General features: G+C 40.1%; 1 protein-coding gene across 1 annotated transcript; it reads left to right on the top strand.

The window, feature by feature from the left end:
* Nucleotides 1–15000: 15000 nt before the first annotated feature.
* Nucleotides 15001–21024, top strand: LOC116571882 (olfactory receptor 18-like). Its single transcript, XM_032310371.1, has 2 exons — nucleotides 15001–15030; nucleotides 20110–21024. The coding sequence occupies exon 2, from the start codon at nucleotides 20197–20199 to the stop codon at nucleotides 21022–21024; it is 828 nt and encodes a 275-aa protein (XP_032166262.1). The 5' UTR covers nucleotides 15001–15030; nucleotides 20110–20196.
* The last annotated feature ends 1623 nt before the right edge of the window (nucleotides 21025–22647 follow it).

The following is a 22647-nucleotide window of genomic DNA, read 5'->3' as shown; positions in this document are numbered from 1 at the left end:
CTTTGTAGTAAAGCTTGAAATCAGGTAACGTGATGCCCCCAGCTTTATTTTTGTTTTTCAACATTTCCTTAGTGATTCGGGGTCTCTTCTGATTCCGTACAAATTTTAGGATTATTTGCTCCAGCTCTTTGAAGAATACCGTAGAATTTTGATCGGAATGGAATTAAAGGTATATATTGTTCTAGGCAGTATAGATATTTTCACAATATTTATTCTTCCGATCCATGAGCACGGAATGGTCTTCCATCTTTTTGTGTCTTCTTCAATTTCTTTCATGAGTGTTCTGTAGTTCCTCGAGTACAGATCCTTTACCTCTTTGGTTAGGTTTATTCTCAGGTATCTTATGGTTCTTGGTGCTATAGTAAATGGAATCTATTCTCTGATTTCCCTTTCTGTATTTTCATTGTTAGTGTATAAGAAAGCCACTGATTTCTGCACATTGACTTTGTATCCTGCCACGTTGCTGAATTGCTGTATGAGTTCTAGTAGTTTGGGGTTGGAGTCTTTTGGGTTTTCCATATAAAGAATCATGTCATCTGCAAAGAGAGAGAGTTTGACTTCTTCATTGTAAATTTGGATACCTTTTATTTCTCTTTGTTGTCTGATTGCTGTTGCTAGGACTTCTAATACTATGTTGAACAAGAGTGGTGAGAGTGGACATCCTTGTCTTGTTCCTGATCTCAATGGGAAGGCTGCAAGCTTTTTCCCATTGAGGATGATTTTTGCTGTGGGTCTTTCATAGATAGATTTGATGAGGTTCAGGAATGTTCCCTCTATCCCTATAGTTTGAAGCGTTTTGATCAGGAATGGATGCTGGATTTTGTCAAATACTTTTTCTGCATCAATTGAGAAGACCATGTGGTTCTTCTCTCTTCTCATATTAATTTGTTGTATCACATTGATTGATTTGCGAATGTTGAACCATCCTTGTAGCCCAGGGATGAATCCCACCTGATCATGGTGGATAATCTTTTTAATGTGCTGTTGGATCCTGTTGGCTAGGATCTTGTTGAGAATCTTAGCATCCATATTCATCAGTGATATTGGTCTAATATTCTCCTTTTTGGTAGGGTCTTTGCCTTGTTTGGGGATCAGGGTAATGCTGGCTTCATAGAAAGAGTCTGGAAGTTTTCCTTCTGCTTCAATTTTTTGAAACAGCTTCAGGAGAATAGGTGTTATTTCTTCTTTGAAGGTTTGGTAGAATTCCCACGGGAATCCGTCAGGTCCTGGGCTCTTGTTTTTTGGGAGGTTTTTGATCACTGCTTCAATCTCGTTATTAGATATCAGTCTATTCAGGTTGTCGATTTCTTCCTGGTTCAATTTTGGGAGTTTATAGCTTTCCAGGAATGCATCCATTTCATCAAGGTTGCTAAGCTTATTGGCATATAACTGTTGATAATAACTTCTGATGATTGTTTCTACTTCCTTGGTGTTCGTTGTGATCTCTCCCTTTTCATTCATAATTTTATGAATTTTGGCTTCCTCTATTTTCTTTTGGATTAGTGTGGCCAATGGTTTATTGATCTTATTGATTCTTTCAAAAAACCAGCTTCTAGTTTCATTGATATGTTCTACTGTATCTTTGGTTCTACCTCATTGATCTCAGCTCTAACCTTGATGATTTCCCTTCTTATGTGTGGAGTTGGTTTGATTTGTTGTTGATTCTCCAGTTCTTTAAGGTGTAGAGACAGCTGGTGTATTCTGGATTTTTCCATTTTTTTGAGGGAGGCTTGGATGGCTATGTATTTCCCCCTTAGGACCGCCTTTGCTGTATCCCATAGGTTTTGGACTGAAGTATCTTCATTCTCTTTGGTTTCCATGAATTGTTTCAGTTCTTCTTTGATCTCCTGGTTGATCCAAGCATTCTTAAGCAAGGTGGCCTTTAGCTTCCAGGTGTTTGAGTTCCTTCTGAAGTTTACCTTGTGATTGAGCTCCAGTTTCAAAGCATTGTGATCTGAGAATATGCAGGGAATAATCTCAGTCTTTTGGTATCGGTTGAGTCCTGATTTGTGACCCAGTATGTGGTCTATTCTGGAGAAGGTTCCGTGTGCACTTGAGAAGAATGAGTATTCTGTTGTTTTAGGGTGGAATGTTCTGTATATATCTATGAGGTCCATCTGATCCAATGTGTCATTCAATGCTCTTGTTTCTTTATTGATTTTCTGCTTCAATGATCTGTCTATTTCTTAGAGAAGCGTGTTAAGATCTCCAACGATTAATGTGTTCATATCAATATGACTCTTTATCTTGATTAACAGTTTTCTTAAGTAATTGGCTGCTCCCATATTGGGAGTATAGATATTTACAATTGTTAGATCATCTTGGTGGATAGTACCTTTAAGGATTATGTAGTGTCCTTCTGTATCTCTGACTACAGTCTTTAGTTTGAAGTCTAATTTATCTGATATGAGAATTGCTACCCCAGCCTTCTTTTGAGGCCCATTGGCATGAAAGATGCTTCTCCATCCCTTCACTTTCAGTCTGGGTGTATCTTTAGGTTCAAAATGGGTCTCTGGTAGACAACATATGGATGGGTCCTGTCTTTTTATCCAATCTGCAACCCCGTGCCATTTTATGGGTGCATTTAGGCCATTCACATTGAGAGTGATTATTGATAGATACGTTTTTATTGACATTGAGTTACCTTTGAAGTCCTTCTGTCTGTAGACTGTCTCTGTATTTCTTTTCAATGCTATTCTTGGGATTTTTCCTCTTTTATAGAACCCCCCTTAATATTTCCTGCAGTGTTGGCTTGGTGGTTGCATAGTCTTTTAAGCCTTGCCGGTCTTGAAAACTCTTTATCTCTCCATCCATTTTGAATGTCAGTCTTGCTGGATAAAGTATTCTTGGCTACATGTTCTTCTCATTTAGTTCCCTGAATATATCTTGCCAGCCTCTTCTGTCTTTCCAGGTCTCTGTGGACAGGCCTGACATTATTCTGATGGGTTTCCCTTTGTAAGTAAGGAGCCTCTTTGCCCTGGCAGCTTTCAAGAGATTATAGCTACAATTATAATTCCTCAATTTGACTATCAGGTGTCGTGATTTTTTTTGGAATGTATAATCTTGGGTGGAGACTGTTCAGCCTCTAGTACATGAACGCTGGTTCCATTCGTGAGATTGGGAAAATTTTCATGAAGGACTTGTTCCACTGTATCTTCTAGACTTCTTTCTTTCTCCTCCCCTTCATGGATTCCAATAATTCATGGCATCATTTATTTCCCTGATTCTGTTTTCGTGGTTTCTAAGCTGTTTGTTCCAGGCTTCCTCCTGATCCTTTCTCTCTATCTGTTTGTCCTCCAGACAAACAGAGGTTTTTCTTCTATCTCAGTTACCCTAGCTTTGAGAGAGTTTAGATTAGATTGGAACTCATTGAGAGCATTGTGAACCTCCTCCCTGGTAGCTTTAAGCTCCGCCCTAACATTGTGAACATCCTGTCTGGTCGTTTTCAGTTCGGCCCTAATCAATTCTGTTTGGTCATCCATGGCTTTCTCCAACCTAGCTATTGCCTGGGAAATAGGCAATATTTCCCAAGGCAATATTTCCTGACAATTATTGCCATAATTGTTAGCCTGAATTCTCTTTCAGACATATTGTCTATGTTGATAGCCATTAGCTCTGTTGCAGAAGGTCCATCCTCTGCATTTTTCCTCCTATTCATTTTGGTGGGAGATGACTGAACAGATGTAGCTGAATGTATCAACTGTGGTGCAATCAAGGTGCACCCTGGAACACTTCTGAGCAATCAGGTTTCCCCACCCAAAGGAGAGACAAAAGAAAAGAAAAAGAAAAAGAAAAGAAAGAAAAGAAGAAAAAAAGAGAGAGAGAGAGAGAGACAGGAAAGAAAGGGAAGATGAAAAAGAAGGTTCAGCCCAGATGGGCCCCAAGGTAAGATTTATGAAGTAGACAAACAAATAGAGATAAAAAGACTGATACAAGTATATGACAAGAGAAAAAAATATATGCAAATAAAGAAAGAACCTTGTCAAAAAGAACCCCAAGTGTAAAATTTATATGCTATCAGGACAAACACAAAAAACACAGAAACACTGGTGGAAGAAGATGGGAGAGTTCTTATAAATTCTCAATGTGTGTGAGGAAGGTTGTTTTGATTCTTCCTGGATGTATCTTGATATCTTTGTTAAAGGACTCAACTTTCCTAAGATAAAGGGGATTAAAAATTGGTTTACCTATAGGGGTAGTATTGATTGGGGAAAGAGGATTACTTTGAAGTTTAACTCTATATGAATATTAGAGGATAAAAATAAAAAGGAATAAACTAGACTAAACTAAACTAAAATTAAAAAAAAGGAATTAAAAAAATAAAAATGCAAAAGAAAAACATAGGTGTATGAATCAAAAAGTTCAGGTTAGAAAGGTATTATGGAATTTGATGTACTGTACAGCTTGTTGTGAGGGTAAATAGGTTAAAAAAATCACCTATGTGTAAAAAATAAATAAATAAATGAAAGAACCAGAATAGTGGGAACGAGTGAACAATACAAGTTTTCCTATGAAGTAGTGGTTTTTTTCTTGTAGTCCTTTTTTTTTTCTCTTTTTTTTTTCTTTCTTGGTTTGTTTTCTGGGGGAGGGGCCTGCTACGTGAGTTGTCAGTCAATGATGTTTCCTGAGTTAAGTCCTCCCGCCCCCCTCAAGGGGGTGGGCTCTGAGGAAACTGGTGTTTTTCAGTCTTTTGTTCTCTGGCGGTTTTTATGCTTGTTCACTTTTTTTTTTTTTCTCTCACCTTGACTGCCTTTGATGGTTTTTGTAGTTTTAGAGGAAAACAAACCGCATCCTGATCTCCCTCTCAGAGAGAAGCCTCAGTCTGTGTGCAGAGCCTAAATAAGTTCTCCCTTGGCCACTGGCAGAGCAGGTTCCAAGTTGCAGACCCTGGGGGTGCAGGATCTTTTGCTTGTACCCAAAGCCAAGGCAGTGGCAGCTGTTTGGGAGCTCCCGACCTCCAGAGAGCTTCCAAGCAGCGATCGCACACTGAGATTTTGCCGCTGGCCCGGGCTGGGAGTGCCTGGCTTGCGCGCACCTCTTTCAGAGGCAGCTATGGGTCGCGCGCACGTCTCAGGCACTGAGAATGGGGCGCAGGTCCATAAGCATCAGGCTGGGCTTTTGCGCATCTCTGTCAGGGGAGAGTTTGGGGCGCGCGGCTTAGGCTTTGAAACAATGGTGCGGGTCAAAGAGCGCTGGCCGGTCCTTTGTAACTCAGGGGAGCATGAGGGACGCGTGTGTGAATCTCAGGCTTTGTAGCAGGGCTCCCGTGTTCTGCCAACCGGCGTGGCTCCCATCCCCTCATAGGAGCTAGAACCCACACATTCTCGGGCATGCTGGTGGCTTAGGGACCAAGACCTGGTTTCTCCACTGCACTCTCTGCCTCAGTGCCGGAGAGGCTGTCCTGAGACGGGGGACTTAAGCCCCTGTCCCTAGACGCCCCAATTCCCACAATTTCCCCCCGCGATCCTTTGCTCTTTTGGAGTGCTTTCAACCAGTCTCCAAGTAAATGCTGGTCCCCAGACGCAGGGCACTCTCGCTCGTATTGGGGTATTACTTTCCAACCGGTTGCCTCTGGTGGCTCCCTCTCCCTTTTGTTTATCTTCTGATATCAGTTCGCCATTCCCACTCCGCTTTACCTGCCCACTGGCATCTTCTGCCCCTTTAGAGATCCAGACATGTATAATTCTGATCTCAGGCTGATTTCATGGGTGATCGGAGTTCTTTGGTAGGTAATCAGCTCACTTTGGGGTACAGGTTGAAAGGGCGCCTCCTCCTACTTCCCCGCCATCTTCCAACCTATACTTTTCCCTTTATTCATGTACCAAATAGATGTTTGTTTTCTGTTTCTATTCTGTTTCTAGTGTCCAGAGCAAGAAGGGCATCTTTGGGATAGGCTAAGTGTTAGCTGTTGGAGATAAAACGATTAATGAAGTGGTTTTGTCCTGAGGAACCCCACCTCAGGGACATTAATGGATGCAGAAACCTGATATTGTAATACAGTGAGTTAAATGCTAAGATAAAGGCAGTCTGCAAAGTGAAGTACAGAAAGCCCCCAATTTAGCCTGAAGTGATGGAGTCAGGGGGGCATTCCTGGAGGAAGAGATCCCTGGGCAAGCAGTTCTCTAGGTTGATGATTGAGTCTGGTCTTATCTGGCACAGAAGGCAGCAAGGGAAAAGGTCCATACGCAAAAAGCAGCATGGGACAGAGTGCTCTTAGCAATCTGCTGAAGCACAAGGTGGGACATGGGAACAGTGAAGAATGAGGTTGGAGATGAACAGGGACCACATCTCTGGGAACCTTGAGAAAAACAATGGATAAAGGATAGGGGCCATGTAGGGCCTGTGACATGTAACATGATCCATATCACAATTTTCTCTGGTGCCTGGAATTAAAAATAGATTTAAGGCAGGCAAAACTAGGGTCAAAGGGAACAGGGATGAGAATCATCACATCATTAATGTTGAAGGGACAAAGCCACTTGTTTTAGGAAGAGGAAGAAAGGCCAGAAGAGGTGAATAAATTAGTCCAATGTCTTGTCAATGATTCCATGTCCCTACTTAAGGATGAGACCTGATACCCAAGTGCAATCACACAAACTATGAGATAGGAAATTTCAAGGTTTTTTTTTTTTTAAGTTTTTTTAAAATTAATTTATTTATTTTCAGCACAACAGTATTCATTATTTTTTCACCAAACCCAGTGCTCCATGCAATCTGTGCCCTCTATAATACCCACCAGCTGGTACCCCAACCTCCCACCCCCCCACCACTTCAAACCCCTCAGATTGTTTTTCAGAGTCCATAGTCTCTCATGAGTCACCTCTCCTTCCAATTTTCCCCAACTCCCTTCTCATCTCTAAGACCCATTGTACTCCATGATATTTGTTATGGTCCCCAAATAAGTGAAACCAGATGATAATTGACTCTCTCTGCTTGACTTATTTCACTCAGCATAATCTCTTCCAGTCCCATCCATGTTGCTACAAAAGTTGGGTATTCATCCTTTCTGATGGAGGCATAATACTCCAGAGTGCATATGGACCACATCTTCCTTATCCATTCGTCCGTTGAAGGACCTCTTGGTTCTTTCCATAGTTTGGCGACCGTGGCCATTGCTGCTATAAACATTGGGGTACAGATGGCCTTTCTTTTCACGACATCTGTATCTTTGGGGTAAATACCCAGGAGTGCAATGGCAGGGTCATAGGGAAGTTCTATTTTTAATTTCTTGAGGAATCTACACACTGCTCTCCAAAGAGGGTGCACCAACTTGCATTCCCACCAAGAGTGTAAGAGGGTTCCCCTTTCTCCACATCCCCTCCAACACGTGTTGTTTCCTGTCTTGCTAATTTTGGACATTCTAACTGGTGTAAAGTGATATCTCAATGTAGTTTTAATTTGTATCTCCCTGATGGCTAGTGATGATGAACATTTTTTCATTTGTCTGATAGCCATTTGTATGTCTTCATTGGAGAAGTGTCTGTTCATATCTTCTGCCCATTTTTTGATATTATTTTCTGTTTTGTGTGTGTTGAGTTTGAGGTGTTTATTATAGATCCTGGATATCAACCTTTTGTCTGTACTGTCATTTGCAAATATCGTCTCCCATTCCGTGGGTTCTTTATATGGAAAACCCAAAAGACTCCACCCCTAAACTACTAGAACTCATACAGCAATTCAGCAACGTGGCAGGATACAAAGTCAATGTGCAGAAATCAGTGGCTTTCTCATACACTAACAATGAAAATACAGAAAGGGAAATTAGAGAATCGATTCCATTTACTATAGCACCAAGAACCATAAGATACCTGGGAATAAACCTAACCAAAGAGTTAAAGGATCTGTAATTGAGGAACTACAGAACACTCATGAAAGAAATTGAAGAAGACACAAAAAGATGGAAGACCATCCCATGCTCTTGGATCAGAAGAATAAACATTGTTAAAATGTCTATACTGCCTAGAGCAATCTTTTAATGCTTTTAATGGCATTCCGATCAAAATTCCACCAGTGTTATTCAAAGAGCTGGAGCAAATAATCCTAAAATTTGTATGGAATCAGAAGAGACCCCGAATCGCTAAGGAAATGTTGAAAAACAAAAATAAAGCTGGGGGCATCACGTTACCTGATTTCAAGCTTTACTACAAAGCTGTGATTACCAAGACAGCATGGTACTGGCATAAACACAGACACATAGACCAGCCCAGATATGGACCCTCAACTCTTTGGTCAAATAATCTTCGACAAAACAGGAAAAAATGTACAGTGGAAAAAAGACAGTCTCTTCAATAAATGGTGCTGGGAAAACTGGACAGCTATATGTAGAAGAATGAAACTTGACCATTCTCTTACACCGTACACAAAGATAAACTCAAAATGGATAAAAGTCCTCAATGTGAGACAGGAATCCATCAGAATCCTAGAGGAGAACATAGGCAGTAATCTCTTCGATGTCAGCCACAGCAACTTCTTTCAAGATATGTCTCCAAAGGCAAAGGAAACAAAAGTGAAAATAAACTTTTGGGACTTCATCAAAATCAAAAGCTTCTGCACAGCAAAGGAAACAGTCAAGAAAACAAAGAGGCAACCCACGAAATGGGAGAAGATATTTGCAAATGACAGTACAGACAAAAGGTTGATATCCAGGATCTATAATGAACTCCTCAAACTCAACACACACGAAACAGACAAGCATATCAAAAAATGGGCAGAAGATATGGACAGACACTTCTCCAATCAAGACATACAAATGGCTATCAGACACATGAAAAAATGTTCATCATCACTAGCCATCAGGGAGATTCAAATTAAAACTACATTGAGATATCACCTTACACCAGTTAGAATGGCCAAAATTAGCAAGACAGGAAACAACATGTGTTGGAGAGGATGTGGAGAAAGGGGAACCCTCTTACACTCTTGGTGGGAATGCAAGTTGGTGCAGCCTCTTTGGATAACAGTGTGGAGATTCCTCAAGAAATTACAAATAGAACTTCCCTATGACCCTGCCATTGCACTCCTGGGTGTTTACCCCAAAGATACAGATGTCGTGAAAAGAAAGGCCATCTGTACCCCCAATGTTTATAGCAGCAATGGCCATGGTCGCCAAACTGTGGAAAGAACCAAGATGCCCTTCAACGGGCGAATCGATAAGGAAGATGTGGTCCATATACACTCTGGAGTATTATGCCTCCATCAGAAAGGATGAATACCCAACTTTTGTAGCAACATGGACGGGACTGGAAGAGATTATGCTGAGTGAAATAAGCCAAGCAGAAGGAGTCAATTATCATACGGTTTCACTTATTTGTGGAGCATAACAAAAAGCATGGAGGACATGGGGAGTTACAGAGAAGGGGGTTGGGGTAAATTGGAAGGGGAGGTGACTCATGAGAGACTATGGATCTGAAAAACAATCTGAGGAGTTTGAAGTGTCGGGGGGTGGGAGGTCGGGGTACCAGGTGGTGGGTATTATAGAGGGCACGGATTGCATGGAGCACTGGGCATGGTGAAAAAATGATACTGTTTTGCTAAAATTAAATAAATGAAAAAAATAAACTTTTGGGACTTCATCAAAATCAAATGCTTCTGCACAGAAAGGAAACAGTAAAAAAAACAAAAAACAAAAAACAAAAACATGGACTTCCAGTTTTAGTGTCTCCCAGGATGTTCCAAGAGCAAAAGGGTAGAATGTCAAGGGGGGACTGGATGTGGATCGTCCTGTGTGATTCTCTTTTCCCCTTATCTACCTGCGTCTTTATATACCATAACCCTGGATACCAGGCAACATGGACTCTTCACTCTTGAAAATATCTTTAAGAACCACAGATGAGGGTGAAGAAAGAAGAAGAAGGACAGGTCCTTTTGAAAAAACAGGACGTGTTCCCCAACAAATGAAGGTGGCAAAGAAGGATTCAGAAAGGATCTGTCTAGGCTGAGTGAAGGTGGAAGCTCTGGAGTTTTGGAGCCAGGTAGGAGAAACAAATCGATACCTCATGGTAAAAGTCTACTAGTACCTGGATGAATCCATTGGTACACCTCCAGCTGGTAACAGTGTCACTAAACAGTGTGGTTCTGGAAAGTCCTGTGGTATCCAAGAGTGGGTGCTCTGCTTCTTCCTCCTCATCCCTATAATCGCCATCAACCAGCCATCGAAATAACATGTAACCAAAGTAAAAACTCACTCACAACAGCAACTTTGAACAAGGAGTGTACCCATTCACCCTCTGACGCAAGTGGCCACTAGAGCTCACTAGTGAGTTCAGTTTAATACGATTTTCCTCCTGTTCAAGGATTCTAAAACATCTCAACACTTACACCTACTTCTCCAATCCTCTATACTCCCATCATTTGGTCATTTGGGCTCTCTATAATTTTCCTTTGTCATTTATGTACACATACATAAGCACAATCTCTTACACTCTCAATTTAATTGGGTAAATACTGAAGTTTTCTTCACATCAGTGAATGAGAAATCAAACTCTGAGTTTATCTTCCATCCAAGCCTTGAGATGATCCACATTTTGAATGTAGAGGTCTCTGAGAACCAACCCCTGAAGTATTTAAGCAAGGGATCAAGTCACAAGATAAATATGTAAAAATGAACAGTTGTCTAATATAATAACACACATCACTGAACAGAGAAATTAAAACCTGAGCTGTCTTTCAAAACAGCAAAAAACCCATGTCTCCAATGCATAAATTCCAACCCCCAAACCAGGACTATAAAGAGAAAAACAGAAAGTTCTCCTTAGATACATAAATTTTAACTGAGAAAAGAGAAATTCAAAAAGATTCCTGGTATAGAAGACCAAATTATCTCTAAATTATTTGATTAAGTCAGTGGCTGTACAGATATAAAAGTGATGTGTTGCTCTCTGTAGTTGAAAAAAAAGTGTCTGAATTTTACGATGAGATAAGTAACTTGGAAGTAAGAAATGAGGAACAGAAGTCAGCTTCTTCCGGAGAAGAGGAGGGGGTCTAGATACCACCTCCCAACCCAGTGCGTTCACGTCTTTCCATCAACTAATAAGAGCAAGTCCTTAGAGATTGGGAGAACATGGACCAATCTGGCTAATTATGTGCCAAGTGCTTTGAGCCCTCAACTGTAAACAATCAGCCTGTTCTTTCCAGCCTTTTATTTGTCAGTCCCAGGTCAGTGGGCTCCATACATGTGTCTCCTCCTCCCGGAGCCATCTGCTTGAGGACACCCATACCGGCATCTGTCTTCCTGCCACTCCTGGAAACAAAGCCTCAGTCCTCACCCAACTCCAGGCAGGGGAGAGGCAGCCAGCTCTGCAATCCTCCATCTTCCTCCAGCAGAGACACTGTACAGAACAGTGAGTAGGAAGTACAGTGGGAGTGACTGAATTCAGGAGGGACAGGGAGAGAGAGCATTGTTCCCTCCTCATCAGACCACTGGGACAGTTGGGATAGCCAGACAGGAGGGTACCAAAGCAAAGATTCAACGCAAAACCCTATGAAGACCTAGTGTTGTTGGTTCTGGTATGGACCCTAGCACTCTTATTTAGATTTCTGTTTTAGTCTCTTGCTAGTTCTATTTCTCCTGGCATCATCCCATCAGAACAGGAAAGAGGTCCTTTTTAACTGTTCCCTAAGTCCTCCAAATGGTCATGAAGGTGATGATGATGGTGATGAAGGAAATGATATCAGTAAACACAATGTTGCAAACCATTAGCTTGGGACTCCATGTGCCAGACACTGAGATGAATTTTCTACGTAGTTTGCAAACTTTTATCTGCATTGCCAACCCCGGAGAGACAGCAACATGCATTATCATCATTTCAGAGTTAAGGATAGGAGCACATTTTTTTTTTCACTTCCTGATTTTATTTATTTATTTTTGTGTCCAGCTCACCTTTCAAAAAAGTTTTTATTTAAATTCCAGTTAGAAGAAAGGAGGGAAAAATGAAGAGGGGTGGGAATCAGAGGGGACATGAACCATGAGAGACTGTGGAGTCCACAGGACTCCAGGGACCAACCTGAGGGTTTTAGAAGGGAGGGACTGGGGGATGAGATAGCCTGGTGGTGGGTTTTAAGGAGGGCATGTATTGCACAGAGCATTGGGTGTTATACGCAAATAATGAACCAGGGAACATTACATCAAAAACTAGTGATGTACTGCATGGTGACTAACGTAATAATAAAATAAATTGCAGTTAGTTAACATACAGTATACTATTAGTTTCAGTTGTACAATATGTTGATTCCACACTTCCGGACATCACCCCGCACTCATCAGGTCAAGTCCCTCTTTAATCCCTTCACTTATTTCACCCATCCTCCCACCCACCTTCCCTCTGGTAACCATCAGTTTGTTAGGAGTATGTTTCTTGGTTTTCCTCTCTCTGTGTTTCCCCTCCTCCTTTGCTAGTTTGTTTTGTTTCTTAAATTCCATATATGAGTGAAATCATATGGTAGTATTCTTTTTCTGACTGACTTCTTTTGCTTAGTATAATACTCTCTAGCTCCATTGCAAATCTCATTCCTTTGAAGGCTGGCTAGTATTCTATTGTATACATACAGCACATCTTCCTCATCCATTCATCAGTCGATGGACACTTAGGCTGTTTCTCAACAGTTTCCCAATAAGACTGTTGTTGAAAATGCTGCTATGAACATCAGTGTGCATGTATCCTTTTGAATCACTATTTTTTAAAAAAAATATTTTGATGAAGTCCCAAAAGATTATTTTCTCTTTTGTTTCCTTTGCCTTTGGAGACATATCTTGAAAGAAGTTGCTGTGGCTGATATCGCAGAGATTACTGCCTATGTTCTCCGCTAGGATTCTGATGGAATCCTGTCTCACATTGAGGTCTTTTATCCATTTTGAGTTTATCTTTGTGTACGGTATAAGAGAATGGTCGAGTTTCATTCTTCTACATATAGCTGCCCAGTTTTCCCAGCAGCATTTATTGAAGAGACTGTCTTTTTTCCACTGTATATTTTTTCCTGTTTTGTCGAAGATTATTTGCCCATAGAGTTGAGGGTCCATATCTGGGCTCTCTACTCTGTTCCACTGGTCTATGTGTCTGTTTTTATGCCAGTACCATGATGTCTTGGTTATAACAGCTTTGTAATAAAGCTTGAAATCAGGTAACGTGATGCCCCCAGCTTTATTTTTGTTTTTCAACATTTCCTTAGCGATTCGGGGTCTCTTCTGATTCCATACAAATTTTAGGATTATTTGCTCCAGCTCTTTGAAGAATACCGGTGGAATTTTGATCGGAATGGCATTAAAACTATAGATTGCTCTAGGCAGTATAGACATTTTAACAATGTTTATTCTTCCGATCCAAGAGCATGGAATGGCCTTCCATCTTTTTGTGTCTTCTTCAGTTTCTTTCATGAGTGTTCTGTAGTTCCTCAAGTACAGATCCTTTACCTCTTTGGTTAGGTTTATTCTCAGGCTTCTTATGGTTCTTGGTGCTATAGTAAATGGAATCTATTCTCTGATTTCCCTTTCTGTATTTTCATTGTTAGTGTATAAGAAAGTCACTGATTTCTGCACATTGACTTTGTATCCTGCCACATTGCTGAATTTCTGTATGAGTTATAGGTAGTTTGGGGGTGGAGTCTTTTGGGTTTTCCATATAAAGAATCATGTCATCTGCAAAGAGAGAGAGTTTGACTTCTTCAGTGCCAATTTGGATACCTTTTATTTCTCTTTGTTGTCTGATTGCTGTTGCTAGGACTTCTAATACTATGTTGAACAAGAGTGGTGAAAGTGGGCATTCTTGTCTTGTTCCTGATCCCATTGAATGGGAGAAGATATTTGCAAATGACAGGACAGACAAAAGGTTGATATCCAGGATCTATAATGAACTCCTCAAACTCAACACACACAAAACAGGCAAACATATCAAAAAATGGGAAGAAGATATGAACAGACACTTCTCCAATCAAGACATACAAATGGCTAGCAGACAAAAGAAAAACTGTTCATCATCACTAGCCCTCAGGGAGATTCAAATTAAAACCACATTGAGATATCACCTTACACCAGTTAGAATGGCCAAAATTAGCAAGACAGGAAACAACATGTGTTGGAGGGGATGTGGAGAAAGGGAACCCTCTTACACTGTTGGTGGGAATGCAAGTTGGTGCAGCCTCTTTGGAGAACAGTGTGGAGATTCCTCAAGAAATTAAAAATAGAACTTCCCTATGACCCTGCCATTGCACTCCTGGGTATTTACCCCAAAGATACAGATGTAGTGAAAAGAAGGGCCATCTGTACCCCAATGTTTATAGCAGCAATAGCCATGGTCGCCAAACTGTTGAAAGAACCAAGATGCCCTTCAACGGATGAATGGATAAGGAAGATGTGGTCCATATACACTATGGAGTATTATGCCTCCATCAGAAAGGACGAATACCCAACTTTTGTAGCAAAGGGACTGGAAGAGATTATGCTGAGTGAAATAAGCCAAGCAGAGAGAGTCAGTTATCATATGGTTTCACTTATTTGTGGAGCATAACAAAAGGCATGGAGGACAAGTGGTGTTAGAGAGGAGAAGGGAGTTGGGGTAAATTGGAAGGGGAGGTGAATCATGAGAGACCATGGACTCTGAAAAAGAGTCTGAGGGGATTGAAGTGTCGGGGGGTTGGGAGGTTGGGGTACCAGGTGGTGGGTGTTATAGAGGGCACGGATTGCATGGAGCACTGTGTGTGGTGAAAAAAAAATGAATATTGTTTTTCTGAAAATAAATTAATTAAAAAAAGATGTTATTTATTTATTTGACAGAGAGAGAGAGAGACAGCAAGAGAGGGAACACAAGCGGGGGAGTGGGAGAGAGAGAAGCAGGCTTCCTGCTGAGCAGGCAGCCTGATGCAGGACTTGATTTCAAGACTCAGAGATCATGACCTGAGCACAAGGCAGACCCCTAATGATTGAGCCAGACAGTTGCCCCATAGGTCAATATTATTTTGTCTTTTATTTTTTTTTTATTTTTTTTTTAAGATTTTTATTTATTTATTTGACAGAGAGAGAGATCACAAGTAGGCAGAGAGGCAGGCAGAGAGAGAAGAAGGGAAGCAGGCTCCCAGCTGAGCAGAGAGCCCGATGTGGGGCTCGATCCCAGGACCCTGGGATCATGACCTGAGCCAAAGGCAGGGGCTTAACCCACTGAGCCACCCAGGCGCCCCTTATTTTGTCTTTTAAATACTCAGAGGTGCAGTTACTGGATCATAGAATAGTTCTATTTTTTTAAAGTTTTATTTATTTTTTAAATTTCTTTTTTTTCTTTCTTTTTTTAAAAATTAATTTATTTATTTTCAGAAAAACAGTATTTATTATTTTTTCACCACACCCAGTGCTCCATGTAGTCCATGCCCTCTATAATACCCACCACCTGGTACCCCAACCTCCCACCCCCCCTGATTTTCAGCCTTCCAGAATTCATTGTTTATGCACTGCACCCAGTGCTGCATGCAATATGTGCCCTCCATAATACCCACCACCAGGCTCACCCAATTATTAAAATTTATGCACACAAACACAGACTTAAATGGCACCATTTGAAATATAGAGAAATGTAAACAAATGCCAAGATGCTGTATTAATGCATAACCGCATAAAATTAACCATAGTTTGTACTGTACTACTGTAAAAATTTGGCAGCCACATCCTGTTGCTATTGCAGTGACTCAAGTATTGCGAGTATCTGCTTAAAATGTCCTGTGACACTTATCATCTCCACGTGAGCAGTTCATCTCTCCAGCAAATTGCATATCCCAGTAAAAATTGACCTCTTTGCATTTCTCCCCTCTTTTTCATTGTGTTTAGTGCAATATCATAAACTTTGAATAACATCATGGGACCCATTTCAAGAAACATAGAGAAGTTTGACATTACAAGAAAATGTTGAATTGCTTGATATGTACCATAGTTGAGGTCTGTAGCTGCAGTTGCCCACCATTTCAAAATAAATGAATCTAAAGTAAGGACCACTGTTAAAAAAAAAAAAAAAGGAAAGGGACATTTGTCAAGCTGACACTACAACTATACCAACAGATAAAGGCAGTCCTGATCATAAACCTAACTAAACACTAGAGTTCATCTATCCCTTCCTGCCTCAAATTCCAGTGTTTGCTTCTCTTCTTTACTAACAAATGTCCTTTGTGACCCTCCCCTCACCCCCAAAATAGGGCACTTTCATCTGCACTAAAATCTGTTTAGGCAGACATCTTTTCTTAATAGTGTTTGGGAACTCATCTGCTTTTAGCTGGTAAACTCGCTTCATCAAAATCAAAAGCTTCTCCTGTTATCTTGATGTTTTTTCTTAAGTTCAGCCTTGTTCTAAAATTATCAAACCATCCTTTATGTGTATTAAAATCCACAGCTTTAGACTATTAACTTGTCTTTTCTTTGTCATATGACTTTGCTTTTACCCAAATTATATTCAAGTCCATAGCTACACCTTATCTATAACAACTTTGCACTCACAGCAAATCTTCATTTTTCATATGAGGTAAAAAATTACATTGCAAAAAGTGCAAGATTTTTACACCTGTTGGTATAGTTGTAGTGAGTAGTTCTATTTTACCTTTCTGAGGAGCCTCCATTCTGTTTTCTAGAGTGGCTGCACCAGTTTGCATTCCTGCCAACAGAACACAACTGTTCCTTTTTCTCCACATCCTCACCAACTCTTGTTTCTTGTATTGTTGATTTTAGCCACTCTGACAGGTAGGAAGTAATATGGTAGTTTTGATTTTCATTTGATTTCATTTCCCTGACGATGAACAATGTTGGCCATCTGTATGGCCATCTTCTTTGGAAAATGATCTATTCCTGTATTCTGTTCATGTTTTAATTGGATTATTTGTTTTTGGGGTGTTGAGTTTCATAAGTTTTTTTGCATATTTTGGATACTAACCCTTTATCAGATATGGCATTTGCAAATATCATCTTCCATTCCATAGTTGCCTTTTAGTATTGTTGATTGTTTTATTTGCTATGCAGAAGCTTTTTAAGTTTTTCCAGATCCTGGGGTAAAAAGGGGATGAATTCAGGTTTGAATGTAGACACCTGCTGCATCAACTGTAGAAAAGATGGCTGAGATAAAGGTAGAGATCATGAAGAGTCAGCTCATGACAATTCAGGGTAGCTCTCTTTTTCATCTCAGCTCTCAGATTTTGCTTCACATTCCACTTCCTCCCCCATTCCTATAAATTAGGCCCTCTTTTTTTTTTTTAATTTAGGCCCTCTTGATCTCTAAGGGAGATATGGGGTCAATATGTTAGATTCCATTCTTAGGAGATATAAAACTGTTGCAAGATTATCTTAGCAATTTTGGAAAAGATCTCTGGACTTCTGCTTAAACTCTCTGAAGTGCAGGGAAACAGAACAAATAAGTCAGTTCATGCACCTCAGAGACCCACCACTAAATTCTGAATCCTATCTGCTCTACTTTCATCTGTATGACACTGGGAGAGTTCTTAATGTCTTTGAGCCAGTTTCTAAAACTATACTGAGCAAGAATTAAGATGAACACTGAACATGTGACTAAATATGTTAGATGCATATAGTAAGGATAAGGTAAATTTTAGGTATTATTGTGGTTGTTATTGTCATTACAAAGGCTAAGCACCATCTCTCCAACTATAATATCCTGTGATCAGAAGGTTCAGTTTTCCCTAGATCCTGATAGAACTTTTTTTTGGTCCTTATGCAGGTAGATATTAAGTGTTTGGAGGGAAGCAACTAAATCACAGTCATTTCTGATTTCTCAGAGCTTAGACTTTGCTTGGCACAGTGTAGGCTCCAAGAGAACCAGTGATCTCTGTTAAATATTGAATGGACCCTTCTTTGGTTCTCAGAGACAGGGAATAGACTGAATGGGTTCCATGCCTTGGGTGCTTTGCTTGCTTCCAGTGATGTTTCATAGATCTATATAAAAAATAAAACAGTGCTTCTCTGTATCTATTCCACAGATTTTCTAAGAGACTGATCTTTTTCCACTTAATAGACTCTTCATTTGAAAATTACTGGAGATTTCCATAAAGATGAAAATTTAAAGAGAGAAAAAGAGAAAGGGAGGCCAAAAAAAAGAGAAAGGGAGGCAAATTTTACTGCAATCAACTGAGACACATTTTACCATTTCCACCCTCTCTTTCTCTCTCTCTTTCTTTTTTTCTTTCTTTCATCTTTTTATTTCTTTTTGGAGAGGGAGAGCAAGTGGGTGCCAGACTTGATTCCTCAAACCTGCAATTATAACCTGAGACAAAATCAAGAGTTGGACACTTAACCAAAGAGTCACCAGGCACCCCAATTTCCATGCATTTTTGAGTGAATTTCCTGGGACATGACAGGCTTCTACCTGATATATAATAAAGTAAAAGTCATTAAACCTTTCTTAGGATTGGGTTTCACCCATAAACCCACCATTCCAATAACAATGCTATTCTGATTTACAAACCATGACTGAATATTTATTGGGTGCAAACTTCTTTTAGAGGCCATCTGTATCTTGATATGGTTAATGGTCTCCCCATTTCTAGAGGGAGGATAACAGCACAGAGAGGTTGGGATGTTGACATAAACTCCATGTTTAGTTTGATTCCCATCCCGGGGCTCTGTGCACTCCACCAGTGTCGAATGGTTGCTTTCTTTTCAAACATGCTTTAGTTCCAGATGAGCAAACAGAAACAGGACCAAGAATTCCTTCTCTTGGGATTCTGTGAGTTCACCTGTGATTAGGGAAATGGGATAAGTGATTTACTGGGGCCTTTACTACATGAATATTATAGATCATAAGATTTTCTATGAATAGTAATGCATTTTGCAGCCTATTTTAGAAATCAGTTATAAAAAAATATTATTCCTTATCCAAGATAGGTATTCTCCTCTGGATTTATCATGGAAAGATCGTTGGAACAGAGACTTTGGGGACCTTTCTAATTCTATACCTTGATAATAAAAACATGAAGTTGATTTTATCTATACTTTCTATTAGGAAAACAAATGTAGATAATAAATAGTAAAATCATACATATATTGATTTTTTAGAATGTTATCATCTTTTATGCCTATATATTATAGAAATTCTCATTTGTGTAATACAGAGGTGGGCACAAGAATTTTATTAGGAATATTCTAATAAGGGGCATCTGGGTGGGTCAGTCAGCTAAGTGTCCAACTCTTGATTTTGGCTCAGGTCATGATCTCAGAGTCCTGAGATGGAGCCCCACATTGGGCTCTGTGCTCAGTGTGAAGTCAGCTTAAAGTTCTCTCTCTCCCTCTACCTCTCCCAGCTTGTACTCTCTCTGTGTGTCTCTCAGAATAAATAAATAATTTTTTAAAAAAGGGTAATGGGAGGTCGGTGTACCAGGTAGTGAGTATTATAGAGGGCACAGATTGCATGGAGCACTGGGTGTGGTGAAAAAATAATGATACTGTTATGCTGAAAATAAATAAATAAAAAAATTTTTTAAAAAGGGTAATAAGAAATTAAGAGATCTTAAAGATCGTCTTTCAGGTAATACTATGCCACTTTTGAAGTGCTTGAAATAGATGGATATATTTCACAGACACTTAAAACACATTCTTGTGGTAAGTGAGAGCTCAGGAAACAATATGTGTATTATTATAGTATTAAGTACATTTTTAAAAAAACTGTTTATGGATGCATGAATCAATACTAATATTATGGAAACATTGAAAGGAAAAATACATCTATCACGTTAATGACAGTGTTTGTCTTTGGGCAACTGAAATGCAGGAGAATGGGATCATGCAGGGAAAGCAAGAAACTCAGTTTTTACTGGTAACAAATATGAGTTCTGAAGCCAAGTATAACTAGGTATTTTTATGTTTGTATATTTTTATGTTTCTCTATCATTCTTTGGCTCAATATCTTCATAGTGGGTGTATATATATACACAGGTAAGTAACTCAGACAGCAGTAAGGAAAGAGTTCTAAGAAGAGTTTACAATTGAGAAATGTTGCCGAAGGTAGTGGGATGTATGCTGGGCAATTGCAAATTGCTTGCCTCAAAATAGGCGCATTTAGCTGGGTGTCTCTACACTTGTTTTGTGTATTCAATACTCTCTTCTCTTTTGAGAGGTGTCCCACCTGCCTGGAAGCAGAGAATCTAACAGTTGTCTCAGAGTTCCTTCTTCTGGGCCTCTCAGATGATCCAGAACTGGAGCCCTTTTTCTTTGGGCTGTTCCTGTTCATGTACCTGGTCACTGTGCTTGGGAACCTGTTCATCATCCTGGCCATCAGCTCTGACTCCCACCTCCACACACCCATGTACTTCTTCCTCTCCAACCTGTCCTTGGCTGATATTGGTTTCAGCACCACGACAATCCCCAAGATGCTGGTGAACATTCAAACACACAGCAAGTCTATCACCTATGCAGGCTGCCTAACTCAGGTGTCCTTTTTTTTCCTGTTTGCATGTTTGGATGATCTACTCCTGGCTGTGATGGCCTATGACCGGTTTGTGGCCATTTGTCACCCCCTGAACTACTCAGTCATCATGAACCCATACCTCTGTGGCTTGTTGGTCCTGATGTTTTTTGGCAGTCTCTTAGACTCTCAGATTCATTGTTTGATGGTGTCCCAACTCACCTTCTGCACAAATGTGGAAATTCATCATTTCTTTTGTGATGCACCTCAACTCTTCCATCTTGCCTGCTCTGATACCTCCATCCACAGCATACTAATGTATTTTATTGGTGCCATCTTTGGTGGTGTTCCACTCTCAGGGATCCTTTGTTCTTATACACGAATTGTTTCCTCCATTCTGAGAGTCCCATCCACAGGTGGGAAGTACAAAGCCTTTTCCACCTGTGTCTCTCACCTGTCAGTTGTTATCTTGTTTTATGGAACAGCTCTTGGTGTATACCTCAGTTCAGCTGTCTCCCATTCTCCCAGGCAGGGTGCAGTGACCTCAGTAATGTATGCTTTGGTTGTTCCCATGCTGAATCCCTTCATTTACAGCCTGCGGAACAGGGACGTCAAGAGAGCTTTGCAGAGGCTCCTTAACAGAACAGTTTAGTCTTGGACATTTTTTGTCTGTTAACTATAAATGATTGCAAAACTAAACATATGGAATTGGCAAACATGCCTCTTTGGTCATATAATTTTGGTAGCTCATGGTTCCTATTCCTCCTGATTTGTCATATCTAAATATTGATTATCTTGGTACTCCTTGGATGGAATTAAGGGAATATTCTGGTGCTGGATGGCAAAATCACTGCACAATTGAATCTTATTAACCTGTGGAATCCTCTGTATTTGTAACCAATGACCCGGGTATCCTGTAGAAATTCAAACTATCTTCTATAATATATTCTCTGGAATACTACTCAGCCATCAAAAAATGAAATCTTGCCACTTGCAAATATATGGGTGGAACTAGAGGGTGTTATGGTAAGGGAAATAAGTCAATCAGAGAAAGACAATTATTATATGATCTCACTGATATGTGGAATTTAAGAAACAAAACAGAGGATCATAGAAGAGAGAGAAAAAATCAAACCAGATGAAATCAGAGAGGGAGACAAACCAAAAGTGACTCTTAATGATAAGAAACAAACTGAGATTTGGGGTGCCTGGGTGGCTCAGTGGGTTAAATCCTCTGCCTTTGGGGTCCTGGGATTGAGCCCCACATCTGGTGCTCTACTCAACAGGGAGCCTGCTTCCTCCTCTCTCTCTCTCTGCTTCTCTGCCTACTTGTGATCTCTGTCAAATAAAATCTTTAAAAAAAGGAAACAAACTGAGGTTTGCTAGATGGAAGGGTTTGGGGTATAGGGTAACTGGGTGATGGACATTCAGAACAGTACATGGTGTAATAAGCTCTGAGAATTAAAAAAGACTGATAACTCACTGATCTCTATTTCAAAATTAATTATACATTGTATGTTAACTAATTGAATTTAAATAAACAATGAAATATATTCTCACCCATTTTCACTGTCACGTCTATTTCCCTTAAAACTTGGGCTTTGATTAAATCTATTGATGCAGGTTGTATGAGAGCATGTATGCCACTGGTTCTCAATCTTGGCTTCATGTTTGAAACATCTGATACACTTTAAAAATCCTCATGTGTGAGTTCCACCAATACCAATTAAGATTTAATTGAACTGGAGAGTAAAAAGAACTTGATCAGTTTTTTTTCAAAATTGAAATACCTATTGTTTTAAATTAATTTATTTATTTTCAGAAAAACAGTATTCATTATTTTTGCACCACACCCAGTGCTCCATGCAATCCGTGCCCTCTATAATACCCACCACCTGGTACCCCAACCTCCCACCCCCTTGCCACTTCAAACCCCTCAGATTGTTTTTCAGAGTCCATAGTCTCTCATGATTCACCTCCCCTTCCAATTTACCCCAACTCCCTTCTCCTCTCTAACACCCCATGTCCTCCATGCTATTTGTTATGCTCCACAAATAAGTGAAACCATATGATAATTGACTCTCTCTGCTTGACTTATTTCACTCAGCATAATCTCTTCCAGTCCCTTCCATGTTGCTACAAAAGTTGGGTATTCATCCTTTCTGATGGAGGCATAATACTCCAGAGTGTATATGGACCACATCTTCCTTATCCATTCGTCCGTTGAAGGGCATCTTGGTTCTTTCCATAGTTTGGCGACCGTGGCTATTGCTGC

The sequence above is a fragment of the Mustela erminea genome, chromosome 1 (genome assembly GCF_009829155.1).
Source record: "Mustela erminea isolate mMusErm1 chromosome 1, mMusErm1.Pri, whole genome shotgun sequence".
In the NCBI taxonomy this organism is placed as follows: Eukaryota; Metazoa; Chordata; class Mammalia; order Carnivora; family Mustelidae; genus Mustela; species Mustela erminea.
The sequence above is the reverse complement of the archived record's forward strand: the minus strand, read 5'-3'. Positions and strand labels throughout refer to the sequence as shown.